The 15,492-nt window shown below is 33.1% G+C and overlaps 1 protein-coding gene across 3 annotated transcripts in view; it reads left to right on the top strand.

Moving 5' to 3' along the window:
• GRIK2 (glutamate ionotropic receptor kainate type subunit 2) overlaps nucleotides 1-15,492 on the top strand; it is a 605,730-nt gene that overhangs the window by 493,198 nt on the left and 97,040 nt on the right. For all 3 annotated transcript variants that reach the window (XM_031456080.2, XM_031456083.2, XM_031456088.2), the window contains one exon: nucleotides 2,316-2,533. In XM_031456080.2, the coding sequence (XP_031311940.1) occupies nucleotides 2,316-2,533 (218 nt within the window). The remainder of the gene's footprint in view (nucleotides 1-2,315; nucleotides 2,534-15,492) is intronic.

Raw genomic sequence — 15,492 nt, 5'->3', positions numbered from 1 at the left:
TTTATAGATACTAAAACCTAAAACTTGAAAATTCAGAAGACTCTTACATGAACTAATCTAAGTTTGTGGCATCTCTTTCTAAATAAAATGAATAATCAGTAGTTGTATCTTTCCTTTCCTGCATTTTGGGTCCAGTGTGTTTTTTTCCCTTAGGCTTATTCTACAGTTGGAAGATAATATTGGAGTTGTTTCAAAATATTAGAAATGAATAAAAGCCTGTCATATGAGACAAACATCTTTTACAAGTTGCACTGGGTAATGCAATTCACCCAGGCAAATTGCTACTTTGCCTGCTAATAACCAATCTTAATAGCCTGGAACAAATTATTCTCGTAATAAACGTCTAACCATAACAAAGATTTTTTAAGAAATTTTTGCTACCACTTTGAAAAATAAAACATTCTTTTTTTCACTTGTATTTTCTAAAATATTTGGATACTTTTGAGAATTTGTATACTGATGAGAGGAACGTGATATCTATAAAATCTAGAAACTCTATCTGATATCTCTGAAAATGATGACGAGTAATCCGAGCAATGAAAAATTCAAATATACATTTGCTTTGCCACATAACTACTTCACTGCTGGTGGATACATGAAAGAGGAACCCATACTATTCTGGCTGATGCCCAGCTCCCCAGGAATTAGTGGGATATAGTGCTGGACATGACGTTACCTTGAGTACATGACAGTCAGCCCCTAACCAGGCTCTGATTCACAAGCCTAGGAGGTACTCACTTTAAGTCCTTGGGTAAGATATGAACTTGTGGTAATTGGGCCATTTTTGTCGAATGTCTCCACTGTTTTTTTCTTTCCCAGTCTTGTTTGACTTTTTTGGTGGTGTTGTTCAAAGAAAAAAAAAAAAAAGGTAGACTGGGCAGCCAAAGCTGCTGATCATCTCGGGAATATTTTAGTGTTTCAGTGTCCGAGTGTGTGTCTGACAGGGCCTAGGAGCAGCTACGTCAGAAAGGTACTTTTCTGTTTTTTTCCTTACAGAGTGGTAGGCAGAGTCTGGAGCTGGAGTTGGCTGTCATGTCCAAGTCTGTCTGCTTTTTAAAATTTTGTTTGTTTGTTTGAAACCGGAAGGGTAAGATGAACTGAAGTATAAGATGGGCTGTCTTTGATATAGCTAAGTCACGATACCACTTCTTTTCATTGTTAATGTGAATAATTTGTTATATTTTTCATTCCATCTGAAGATATATTACCTTATTGCACTCATGATTATATTAAAAATATGACTGTAGAACAAAACAAAAAAATGGAGTCCATCTTTGCTTCATTCCGTTTTACTCAAACCTTATTAAAATTAACTAATTTCTGGCCAATGTTTTCTTGATTATAGGTTCAAAATCATTAAAAGTGAATAGTAATATATATATCCATAAATTTAGTATACTTTTCTGATAAAAAATTACACATGCTGATATGTATTCGTCTCAGTATTAAAACGTAAATAACGTGGTAAAACCAGAAGACTCAATTTAAAAATTGTTAGAAGTTTATTTTATAACCTAAATTAATTAAATTAATAATAATCAAAAGCAAAATATAATTATCAGATCTCATTCTCTTATTAATACCATGACCAGGCAACTCCAGCCATGTATTGTAATATAATTATGAAATTTATATATATGTAAAAGTAAATTTTCAATAATTTAACTATTCTTATTCTGATTTCTCTTTTTGAGGCTAACTATAGTGATAGGAGACATTTGTTTGTACATAAGAAAATAATTTACTACCTATTTTAAAATAAAAACTGGACTGAAACTCCACATCTTAAGAAATGTGGATAATTGAAATTATTTTCCTACACCATTACTTTTTAAAATGGCAATAAGGATAAGATTTTGGAGCTTCATACACATGAAAAATGAAACTTTATATAAAGCTTGTTAAGAAATGGATCAGAATGCACATTAAATCATTTCTTCTAAAACCCACATAACCAACGAGAGTATGAAAATCTATAAAGGGGGTTTAAACTAGAGAGATTTTTGTCCCTTCTAATGCTATTTTTATAAAGGTTATTCCATCATTAATATGCAATTCTTACTTTGCCCTGCCACAGGTAGAACTTGAGTCTCCTGTCACTATACTTAAACACAGATGTCCTAAGAGACTACATATTATCTGAAATTAGCCTCTGCTCTCCCAACGGTCATTCCTTGCTTACTAAAGCAATATGTAAATCTGTAACTTAAGCTTTTATTACACAGTGATTCCATTCTGCCACTGTGACCAAAAGTATTTGACTGCTGATCAAATTCTCTGTATTCGTTTCACCTTTTCCCCCCAATCTCTGTTAGGTTCTGAGCTCATGCCCAAAGCGCTCTCCACCAGGATAGTGGGAGGCATTTGGTGGTTTTTCACACTTATCATCATTTCTTCGTATACTGCTAACTTAGCCGCCTTTCTGACAGTGGAGCGCATGGAATCCCCTATTGACTCTGCTGATGATTTAGCTAAACAAACCAAGATAGAGTATGGAGCGGTGGAGGATGGTGCAACCATGACTTTTTTCAAGGTAAGTCCTACTGGTTATCTAAAATTTATGTATTAAAATGATAGAGTACAAGCAAACCTTTCTCTATTTGTGAATGTAAGGGTGTAGCAACATTGATATTTGTGCAAAATAATCAATAGCACATACCTCAGGGGGTGGAGAGGTATACAAGTAAATACATGGCCATCAAGGCAAAACATTTTAATGCTTGTAAATGGCAAAGAATTTTTGCTTTACAAGTATTCCATTTTTGTTCAGGGGAGAATCTGTTCAAAAATAACATTATTTTTCCCCAATAAGCTTATCTCTTTGAATGTAAATAAATACAGTAATATGCTAATTAAAAATTGAATACTACTAGAATCAGACTCTATAAGGCATGTGTATTCAGAAGACTAGAATGATTGTATGTGAGAATGTTTTCCATACAGACATTTCTTTCTGTTAAAATGAGACAAGGTTTACCTTTTCAGAGCCTTCAGAAAAAGAAGGGAAATAAGGCTGATAGAAACAAACAGAAACAGTTCCTGTTCTCTGGACATTCATCCATCTAATATTCTGAGAAGCAGAATCTCAAAATGGGCTACCCCACTGAACTTGCAATGGTATCCATAGGGACAGCCCTGCAAAACATTTAAATGGTAAAAGTTCCAAGCATATAGAGTGTCTTGCCCTCCTCTATATCATTCTACTCTTCTCGTTAGTTCAGCTGATCTCACTGGACCAGAGTAGACCCAATGGGGAGATTTCATTTTAGGGAGTCAGTATTTCATAATTTCTTTTCTATACTAAGTATTTTTATGTTGTTTATAGTTTGGGCAAATTTTTAAGCATTGGTATTTTCCTTCACTATTCACATAAATGAAATTGGCAGTTCAAGTGGGCAGTAGAAGTGGTAGATTTTTTTTTTCTTTTTAAAAAGTGATTGACTCAAGCTATAAAATAAATTCTTTCAACAACCATTCTGCAAGTGCCTATTGAGTACCAGAAATTGTCCCACACATTGGGTATTCTAGAGCAAATAGCATCTAGTTTTCATTTTTAAGAAGCTTATAGTTTAGTTTAAGACCAGGGAGACTAAATCAACAATCATATGACTGGGTTTTTATATTATTTAAAATAATTTTGCCAAGCAATTATGTAATTTTCTTTGTAAAAATTTTTGCTAGATTAAATCAGCTTTTTTTTAGGGTTCTGGAGGATATCAAATACCCAAAGAATGAGATACATTGATTGCTTTAGTCAAATCTATATGATTCTTAAAATTTAATTATTTTCAAAGTGACTATTTTATATAGCTAGATTAAAGATTGGATGTGTATTTTACATTTAATTGGAAAATTATTATTATTTAATCAAATTTATTGAATAATCAAATATGAGTGAAGCATTTTGATCAGGATGGTGCTATATGACTATATAAATTGCAACTGATTGATTTTCCTCAATTGATTATTTAATATTAATAGAGTGTTTTTCTTATAAAACTTTTTTTTAATGAAAAGGAAATCAGCTATTGAAAATTCAAAAAGTACCTTGTCAGTGTCAGTAGCTTTGCAGTGAGTGAATATGTGATACATTTAAATTATTACAGTATTCAACTTCAGCTTGTACAATAACATAGATAAAGTACTAATGCAAATGATTTGATACCAGAAGTAATTATTTCCGTTTCACCAATACTTCAGAGTTTTAATTTTATTTTTGTTTTCCAGAAGATTCAAGTATCTTAAGTTTCAAAGTGCTTGTAAGCAAATTTTATCTCTGGAAAATCAATTTTTTTAATTTCTCTTTTTCCCCATCCTTAACTTTATTTTCTCCCTGTTTTGTCTTTTGAATCTTTCCAGTCTTCTGTTTTGCTGTTTTTTGTTTTGTTTTTTTTTAGTTCAGCTGCTCTCTGCAGGGTCATTTTTGCCTCACTTTTCTTCTTACTCTTTTATCTCTTATTTTTCTCTCTCAAACATAGAGATGCCTCTATACCCAGTGAAAATTGACATGAAACAACTTTGTGTTTCCAATAGCACAGACTTTCTTTCTGTAAAACTGAAGGCCTCTGGAATGTACCCTAGTCACAATAAAAACCACACAGTGATAATCACTAAGTTGACAATTATGTTGATAACTTTATCACATACTGAATTCCTGCTGCTGAAATTTGAAAAAAAAAATAGAATTTAGAAGAATACAGTAAATGTTGATTTTTCTTTAGTTATTTTAGCATTGCCCTAAATAATACTAATTTCAACCTCATTATTTTGGCTTGCTAGACTATACACTTGTATCAGCCATTTCATACCAATTTCATTTTTAATTTTAATTTCATTGGTATGAAATTAAAAAAAAATTTCCTAGCCACCTGGAATTGAAGCAATTGCATGCTCATTTTGAAATTCTACAATGAGTCAGAGACTATTGTGTGTAGTCTATTTACATCTGATACCATTCTTTTATTTCTTAATTAACAACAATGCATACAAACACTCTAGGAAGCACCCTTAAGGCATTGACTTCTAAAAGAATTTCCGTCTTTTTTTTTTTTTTACTACTTTAACAAGACCTTGCTATTAGCTAATTGTTCTGGAACAGCTCAGTTCCAGAAAGTTATTTTAAAGAATGGTAAAGTTGTGTTACTATAAGCAAGAGCTGGTTCAAGATACCTGGCCTTAAAAGGGATGAGTCCTCAGTATTGCAGAAACACAGAGTTACTCAGCCATTCTACAACACTGAATAATTCCTTTTTCAAAGAACATGCTTAACTTTTTTCATTGACCTTACATGTATATTGTCTTCAAGAAGAGTTCTTTCTTCTTTTCTTCTATATCCATTATACCCTACACAGATTCTCTCCAGGGACAAGTGAGGGTAAAGCTATGACTGGTAAAATAACTCAATATTGAGAAGATGGTCTTTTTCAGTGTTATCCCATGTAAAGTAATAGAAAGCTATATGGCATCACCAATAGGTTCTTAATCGTATTTAGATAATAAAATAGCTGAGGGCCCAGGAATTTTATGAAAAAACAGTAAAGTAGGAGTCAAAACATTCTTCTTGGAATCTGAGAACTTAGTGTAGCAAAAGTGAAATCTCACCCCAGGGCTGAACATTATATAGAATGTTACCAAGCAACAAACACATTCTTTTCTCCTTGAAGTGTAAAGATTAGGAGAATGAATACATATAGATATATGCTCAAAAATAATTCAGCAATAGCCTGTAGGTGTTATAGTCTCTTTTGAGAATCCCTATATTTTCAAAGTGAATCATATGTTTTATGGAATGATGCTGAAATCACCTTGTTTCTATGCAACCCATGACTCAGTTTTTCCATTTTCTGCAAATTTTCTCTCTGGGTTTGGTCTACCTGAAATCTCTGGCTTTGCTACAGGTCCAGCATAGTCTGTCCTTCCAAAAGGTATCAAAGGAAATACATGTCCCCTTTTATGGTTATTTAAAAAATTCTACCACATGATAAAAAGACATTTTAATGGTATCAAATATCTAATGTAAATCACTTAATACTTCTGAACACATAATGTACAATTTAGAATAGTTGTTAAGAGTGATAGAAACTGTAGAATCAGAGAAACCTGAGCTTAATTCTTGGCGCTGCCATCTATTGGCTAAATTTAGGTAAGACACTGCCCGTTGTAAACCTCTGACTCTTCATCTCTAAACTAGAATGACTGACAGAACCATTTTCACAGTATTTTTTTTTTAATGTTAAATGAAAGCTCTATATGACATGCTAAGCACTTAATGAAATCTTGATAGACATCATACATTACCATTACTAGAATACATGGCTAATTAAAACAATGCTGGATTTAGAGTAATTTTAAACATAGTCAAATAAACTGTTTCTATGACCCACAATTGGATAAATAATTTTAAAGTAGATTTTAAAAGATCACACCATGTTTATCATATTAAAATTGCTTCATTTTTCTGATTATGTTATGAAGAAGGAATAATTTGATAAGTGAAAATAAAAAAAATCTATGGAGCAGTTTTCAGAAGCTATTTTCTAGACTATGTATTTTGAGATAGTGTATTGAGGTGCAATTAACAATTCTTTGGGGAACTGATGCCAAATATTTTTTTGTGCCTTTTTTTTCCCCTGCCCTTCTCTACCATCCTAATTGATTATTTTCTCTTTATTCCTTAGATGTAAATTCAATTAATCCAGGCAAATTTTCCTGATTCTTTCCCCTACCCAAATCTACCCTGTCCGGGAAAGGTACTCCTTTTTCAAAAATTCTCTGAGCATGTTTTACCTCAGTTATCATTAAATTATCCTCCGGACTGCATTCCATTAGTTCCCTTGTCTCCACACTGCAGTGCACAGCAGGGTGACACGGATTGAATTTGTATCATCTATACCTGGCCTTCTAGTCCCCAGCACAGGCTTTGTGTGTGTTTTGGACTTTATTAGTTATCAGTTGCACAATAATATGGCTTAACAAATGACCAAATACTCTTAGTGGCGTGTAACTTAAATCTTTATTGAGCTTACAACTCAGCTGTCCTACTCCTAGAAACCTGAAGGCCCAGAAGCTTTTCTACCTTTGGAGCAGACTCCGTTTCTTTCACACCAGAGTGACACTACTCTCGCCAATACCACTTCTGCTAAGCTTTTGTGACCTTTAAATACATCCAGTCAAGTCCATTTGAATACTACACAGTTCTTAAAATGTGCCTCTCTCTAGACTTAATCATTGCTAATTTGGGCTAGAAGGTCTTTATTTAGAGGAGAAAATCTACAAGGCATTGCCTTAACTTTTTCGGAGGTCTTAACAAAGGACCTCAAGACAGTATGATTAATTGATTTTCAATTAAGGTCTGGAGTCAGGTGGAAACAACTCTGAGGACTTTTACTGGCTTGGGACACTGAAAATTACAAGCATTTTTATTACAACACCATACAAATTCTAGCTCCTCTCTATCTCCTCTAAATTCTGCTTGCAAACTGCCCAGTTCTTCTTAAAATTATTTTCCTCTCTTCCTCTTTGTTGTTCTTCTTCTTATTGTTAATATTCTATCTCTTTCTTACACTACCTTATCCTATGTAGCTAAATTTATGTAGCTGATATTTTGAATGTTTTGTTATTTTGTCTTAAGATTTCTTTGCCCAAGTCCAAAAGATTATTAGTGTATTTTCTATCTCCCAAGTTACTACAAGACATACTTTTAAAATCTTATTTCCCTCTCTATTTTCCCCCTATATTTACAGATTCCCGTTTTCCCGGGCCTCCTCTATTTCATTGTCATCTGCCATCAGTGTTACATATTTAGGTTTCCTTTACAACAGCAATTCACTTTTTTTTTTTTAAACCAAATTCTGAAGAGTTATCTATTAGCACAATAAATATTGCATTCATTGATGGAACACCTATGACAAAGGGTTTTAGATAAAACGTGTGCTTTCTTTCAAAATGTTCTAATTCTGTAGAGGACTAAAAAGGTTTCTTCAAAATATGTAGCCCTCTGGTATTTCCATTTTTAACCTTGGGTTAAAAGTCAATTTATTCGGAAGTATGTATAGGTTATAATGTTAGGAATGTGAGGAAGTAGATTAATCCATCTAGGGGGGTAGTTTTATCTTTTGTTAGCAATAAAGAGGGTTTTGTTTTATTTTGTTTTGTTTTTCTTTGTGAATAGTTTCCCTCTTTAGAAGAACTCAAAGTGCATCCTAAATGCCAGCTCATTAATCTTTATAGCAACCCCTAAGGAAGGTAGAAAGCAATTATCATTATGCTCATTTAACAGATGAGGAAACTGGGCCATGGAGAGGTTAAGTGACTTATTAATTATGAAAGCAATAACCAAGGGACTCATAGTACCAGCAATAAAAGGGATAGCCAAAGACATCCCGGCATAACCATCATTACTCAGGAGAGCTAAGTGCATTAGTCATTTTGGATCACCCACATGACCTCAACTGTTTGATCATATTAAGTTTCTAAAACATTTGCCTTAAGCCATTGGGGCAGATAAAACTATAACATGTTCTTTATAATCTGCTACTTACTCTGAGCTTATCAGTTCAATGGTCTTCTAAAATTAAATTATGCTGGGGTGACAGTACAGGTTTTTAAGCCTGAATTGCTTGTGTTGCATGCCTGTAATGATGTTTTGAAAGCTTGAATGAGTTTTACTTCTTAAATGCCAAAAGAACGTAAGTAATTTTTGAGTCAAGGAACAGAATGTAAAAAGTTGGCAGTTTACTGCATACACTTAATAAATGGATTTAGAAACATACCATTCATTGGATAGTTCTCGTATTTTTATTAATTTCTAAGAAAAACAAATTTTTAAGAAAATTTAGAACAGTGGTGGTAATGCAATTATAATGCATTTACTAAAAAGAGATTTCTATATTTGAAAAGAAATTCTCAAAATGGCATTTATAGTATACTTTTCAGATCGAAAAGTGTTTTCTGAAATAAATGTTTTATTTTCCTCTTCCTATATTGGTGGTAAAATATTTGGAAATTTCCATTTTGGGTATGCAGGAAATTGACCTAAATAGTTTTCAAAGACAAGAAAGATCATCTAAAATTACTTTTGAATTTATTTTATTTTATTTATTTTTATTGAGGTATAATCGACATTTGACATCATGTAAGTTTAACGTGTGCAGTGTGTTGATTTGAGAAATTTATATATTGCAATATGATTACCATTATAGTATTAGCCAAAGTCTCTATCACATCATAATTATCAGCTCTTTTCTTGTGGTGAGAACAATTAAGCTCTAGTTTCTTAGCAACTGTGAAGTTTATAACACAGTATCATTGATCATAATCACTATGCTACGTATTAGATCTCCAGGATTTATTCTTTAAAAACCTTTTGTATTCTATATAGCAAATTCCTAGTTAAGTATGGTCATCACAAAGAAAAGTTTCAATTGTTATTTGCACATGGCCAGAAATTACATATGTCATTCACTGTGTACCATATTTACTATTACACATTTTCTAATCATTTCCCACCATTATCCAGATGGGATTATTTGACAATGTAATAATTAGAAATTCATTATGGTACTTTAGTAAGTACAGGGATTATTTCTTAAATACTTGCTACTCTAAGAGTTCCCCTGTTTATTTAGTTCTTACTAACTTACCACAGAGCTTTGTTTTCAGGTCATTTTTATATGTTTTGAGTCAGTTTATGCTTAGTCATGACAACCCCCTTTCTCCTCAATAATTTAGAAAAAAAGGGTCTCAAATGTCAGCATTGAGTCTCATATGGGGATATTGTCTTTGTGCCTGGCAGGTAATTTAAAAATGAAATATTAACATGAGCATAGGTATATTGGCATCAAAGCCTTATGACTAAAAGTTTTGAGTTTTTGATAGATTAATACCTCCCTATGTATGCATCATAAATTCTAGCCTGTAGCCCAGCAAAGTTAGTGATACTATTTTATCAGTTTTCCTATTTAAAGCACTACTTTAACTTATGGGGCCAGTCTTTTATCCACTTAAGTCCTAGGAGATATGCCAGAAAGCATGTATGTCGTATGGAAACATGGTTTTGTCCATGACAGACAATCATATCACTCTGATACATAAGAAAACAGTCTTCATTTTCACTTCAGTTTTCCTTTTTCAAGGAATAGAGTCATTATTTTGTCCTATCTGTATATATCATCCTCTAAGTTTCAAATGTCTTTAAAACATCCATTTGTTGAAATCAGTAGTCTCAACCTGCCTGCACCTTAGAACATTAGAATCACTTGGGGAGCCTTTAAAGAACACTGAGGCCCACATCCCTCTCCAGGCCAAGTAATTAAAAACATCTTGAAGTAGGATCCTGGGCATCTGAGTTTTTCCTTTTTCTTTTTCTTTCTTTCTTTTTTTTTTTAACCTCCTCTGGTGATTCTAATGTCCAGGGAAAGTTAACTTCATATAAAATTTAAATAATCTCTTCTTTATCAGCATTAATAGTTAATAACTGATTGCATCTACTGTCATTTCTTTCATATTAGGGTGGACATTTTTCTCTTCTTTTCTCCCCACACAATGTCAGAGAGAAGCATGAAATAACTCTGCTGGTTACATCCTTACTTCTTTTGAATTACTTACCTGAATTATGCCTAAAGCCTTTATCAACAGTGATTTACTGAGAATAAATAATCTAATTATATCTTCACTTTTGACACCATTCCTTGAGGCTCCCCATAGGTGTGCAATGAGAATTGTCTTGTAGCAGGATGAAGAAAGTTAGAGATTACTCTTTCCTCAGAGAAGTATGGAGTGGGGGTAAAGCCTGATGTATGTTTGTGTGTCTGAGGAAAAGCTGAACAAATATACATTCTGTGGGACCTGGGCAGTGAATATATTCACCTTTCCTGTATAAACTTTTACTGCAGTTTCTTTTCCCGTGGGAAGAGGGAGAGGAAATTAAAGACACCCATAAGTGGCATATTAGAATCTTGGAAGGATTGTACATGTGACTTTTGTGTTTACCTAATGGGGAGGGGATTGAGAAGAGATGAAGTACTCTACACTGTAGGTTTATATTGTTAGGTTCTGAGCAATAGTTTGAGATTTGGGCTTATGCAGTTTTCTTACCTGAGCTTACTGTCCAATCCTGTAATATCTGGTGAACTACTGTCACTCTTTTCCTCGTTGTGAAGAAAAGAATGTAGCTATATTAAAGGATGGGGATAAATTATTACATCCTTTTAATTGAAGTCTTCCTTTGGGTCACTTGATAATTCTTCAATATCCCCCTGCAGATCTAAACTAAAACAAAATGCTCCTCAAACATGTCATTGTGCTCTAAATCAGAGGATGCAAAACCAGATATAGTTAGGCTTCCAGGCCAAGATCTGTTCTTGCTAACTTGCTTACAAGTTACTACCTAAGTAATAACTTTATGGTTATTTAGAATAAATAAAGACTTCATTCTGATTTTTTGTTTGTTTCATGTATTCAAGTTTGTGGATAATTTAGTTTACTTTTTAAATTTTTCTGCATACTTAAATCAATGAAACAAAGATTTATGTGATTGAACTCCAGTGTATCTGAGCAGTTTAGATTAGTGATTAATATTATTACTAAAATTTTCATGTCTTCATGTTGATGTGTTCTTCATCAGACACCTTTTCTAGAAATCTGAAAGAATTATCTCAGTAGATATTTCCCTAACTCTCTCAAATTATTTCTTCTTTATTAGTGGTGTCAAGATATTGGTTGTGGGTAATGGATTACTGTGACTATTAGGTTAAATGGTAATATTTTGTTTACTATTATAAGGGGGTATTTGAAAAGTATTATAGTCTTATCTGTGTCTAATATGGTTTGGGTATTAGTAAGTCATGTTTGAAATATTTAAACCAATTCTTTATGATGCATTTAATTTACTGGCAGAGTAAGGGGGTGATTTTTACTCAAAGAGGTTGCCCCCCTGCCCCTGTCCTCATCAACACACAATTTATTGTAAGGGAGGCCTGATCCTATGTTTATTACAGGGATTTGCATAAGGCCTGCAGAAAACCAACACCATTTTACTATGTTCCCATTGCAAGAAGTAAAATGGTGCCTTTGAGGAAAGCCGCTTCATCAGACACCAGTTTAGCATGCCAAGTTCCAGCTATCAATGGTGAAACAGCAGATGTGAAGGCTAGCTGGCATCAGAGCATCTGAGTCAAAGACTTTCCTATGGGAAAGAAAGTGCCCCATTACACTTTATCTATACTAAGAACGTTGGTTCTATCAAGCTGTCTGAAAATTAGAATATGATGGGTTTTATTACCCTAGCTCTGCCAGAGTGAATTCAATAGTTAAAAAGTAAGTGATAACACCAATTTGGGAATTGTAAGTGATTAGAGTTTCAATGTATTTAAACTTGGAAGGCGCAGCACCTTTTATCTTAGCTTCTCTGAAATGTCCAAGGGACAAAAGTTTAATCCCTCTCTAATTGTTAACATTTCCAATACGTACTAATGAAGCTTTGGGCACTTGGATTTAAAAAAGAAATGGTGTGTTTGACTGAAGTGTAAAATCTGAGAAACAATGTTTTAATTGCCTTGGAAAGCAAGTATGTGAGGCTGTTATTCCAGGATACACTGTGGTTCTCTCTCCTGTGCCTGCCCCCCTCCACTGGGCGCAGGGACCACTCTTGCTGTTTGTCAAGTCAGGATGGCAGCTCCAACACCGTGTTGCACCTCATCAATCTTTGGAGAGAGAGGGCCCCCCAGGGAGTGAGAAAACTCGAAAGTCGGTTAATATAGTGATGTTGAACTGGCATGTCAAGTGCTGGATAATGGATAATAGTTGTCACTATAAGAGTTTATAGCCACTGGTTAGGCAAAACTTTGAAGAAAATTCAAGAAGGCGTATTTTTGGACACACAAAAATTGGCTGATATAAGTATTATCAAAAGCGGTTTTATTTCTTAAAAATAATTAAAATGAAAATTTCATTTCTTCTGTATAAATAGTTGAATGAAAGCATGATTTTGTGTTTCTAAAAACAAATGTACAAACAAAAAATCCAGATTCTCTGTTTTGTAAATTTTTTGAGGACACTATATTTATTGGAACTGTGTCTAAGAGCTATTAATCATGCTTACTGTTTTTTTGAGGGGGGTGGGTCCAGCTTTAGAATATCAAAGACATATTTTTCTTATTCCTCTAGATTATCCATTATTAATTCAGAGTGAAAACATTGAAACGTCTACTAAATCCAGGATGTGCTTGGCAGTTAATGTTCTTGATTTTGCATGCAACGTGATGTCTTTTTGGAGGGAAGCTATTCTTTCCTTATAAATGCAGTTTGCACTAATTAGCATCTTTGGTCCGCTGAATTTTCTTTTGTTCATTTGTTTGCTTATCCGTTTCAAAAGTCCAAATAGCAGTAATATCATTTTGTTCTTTGATATTCAGAGCTGATTTAAGACATCACATGGTAGTTAAGTTGATCCTTTCATTATATCATAAAGCAAAGTGAAGTGTACTTTTACTTTCTGCTGCTGCCATCTTTGATGCTTAGACTTTTATTTAAACACAACACAGAACTGTCATTCTCCTTTGGAAGCAAACAAAATGTCAGGTCAGGAGCCCTTTTGATACTCAATGATTTGATGCTCAATCATCATGCATATTCACAAGTAGTAAACAATTCATAAATCATTCCTAGTTTTTTATATCCTCCCCTCTAACCCTACATAGACTGGAAGAGGGACAAAATACACTTTAGAGCTTATTAATAGCTGTTGATAACTGCAAGCTGAATATAGCAGATTTCTAAAAGTATTGCTTTAAAGTATGGCTGGATCAAACATTACTGCTAAATGTCTTAGTCTTAAAGGGATCAGATTCTAAGGTAACTCAAATTTTAATTTTGGCTATAGTATTAGTGATCGTGGCAGCCAATGAGTGTTCTGTAGGAATGATGTGTACCAATGAGTCTTCTGTAGGAATGACATGCCATCTTAACTGGAGTTAAATCACGGATAATTACATAATTTATTTTTCTTATACCCAATTTTATATATTAAATCTGTTTTAGTAGAAGAATAGTACAGTGTTAGCAATAAATTGTACTTTTGTATTTCTTGAGAGCATTTGAATAGTGTTTTTGATTGTTATTATCCTATTGTATACACCACAGCACTAGTGGAGTTCAGTGAAAAGATCTGATTATCTCTAAAAGTAGGTGTTTCATTTATTAAATATTGTAATTACAGCTAATTAGAGACTACACCATAAATTAGTTTGCTTTGTAGGTCCCTTGACTGTTTTCAGAGCACTATGAGTTATGCTTCGTTTTAATTTATTACAAAAACAATTAAATAAAGACCAAAGACTCGGAAGGCAGCATTAATGATGGATATTAAGAATTATTGAGGCAATACAATGCATTTTAACATAATGATTAGGTGCGGAGGATAGGTTGTAGCATGAAATCTTACATCTGTCGCTCAGTAGTGATTTATTTAACCTCTGCAGGCTTCTGTGTTCTTCTATGTAAAGAAGTACACATAACTGGGGGTATAAGTATGTGTCATATAGATTGTTTACATAAAGCACTAAACATGTAATAGACTCTCGGTATGTACTTACTGTATTTCTTGTATAAGAAACTCAATAACTGAATTACTAAACTCTGTAGCAGATGAAACCATTTCTCCCAATATAAATGCTCGTATTCCCAGAAATATATCTAGTTTATCTGTGTTTAATGCCAAGATCTGACAGTCAGTTGCTTTTTTGTTTTATTAATAATTTGATCTTGATTGTAGTTTATTTTAAAATATTCTAAATTACTCTCTTGTACTGCTGAAAAAATAAAACTTATCATGAATCCAGTTCCACCCATACATTAAACATAGTTTTAAATTAATGGTCTGTTATTAACAGTTGTATAATTAATGGGCTTTTTGTTAACATGTGAGATTTGCTTTGACAAATAATTCATATTCAGAATTAATGCTTAAATAGAAGAAAAACTCCCATTTTTAATTGTTCTTCCTCTCCTTGAATGTTAACCATTGTAATTTTAAGCAAAATTCCTTTTTTCTCATAAAAATAATGCATTCAACTCATGAGAACTGCAGAATTTTAGGAAAAAACACCCAAATCCAACCTTGAAAGACAATGCTTAGTATTTTGTAGCAATAACCTCCAGCATTTTTTATAGATATATTTTAATCTCATTGGTTTTCCTCTTGTTTCAATAGTAAAGACTTTTAACATTAATACAGCTACACACATTCTTCCATTTTCACTAAGCACACAGGTAATGATGTTCTTCTCAGGAATGTGCTTTAAAGATTCAGCAGAATAGAATATTTTTTAGGTTATAAGAAGGTTTTTATGATACTTTCAGAAATAATTTTTTCTTGAGATAAATCCTAAAACAACATTTTGTTATCTTCCAAATACATTCCATTTAGTCACTGCAAAATTTCCAAGTATATTCATATATAAATATGTATATACAGCAGAGAAATCACTTATAACT

The sequence above is a fragment of the Camelus dromedarius genome, chromosome 6 (assembly GCF_036321535.1).
Source record: "Camelus dromedarius isolate mCamDro1 chromosome 6, mCamDro1.pat, whole genome shotgun sequence".
Lineage (NCBI taxonomy): Eukaryota > Metazoa > Chordata > Mammalia > Artiodactyla > Camelidae > Camelus > Camelus dromedarius.
Note: the sequence above shows the minus strand (reverse complement) of the source record. Positions and strands in the feature narration are given on the sequence as shown.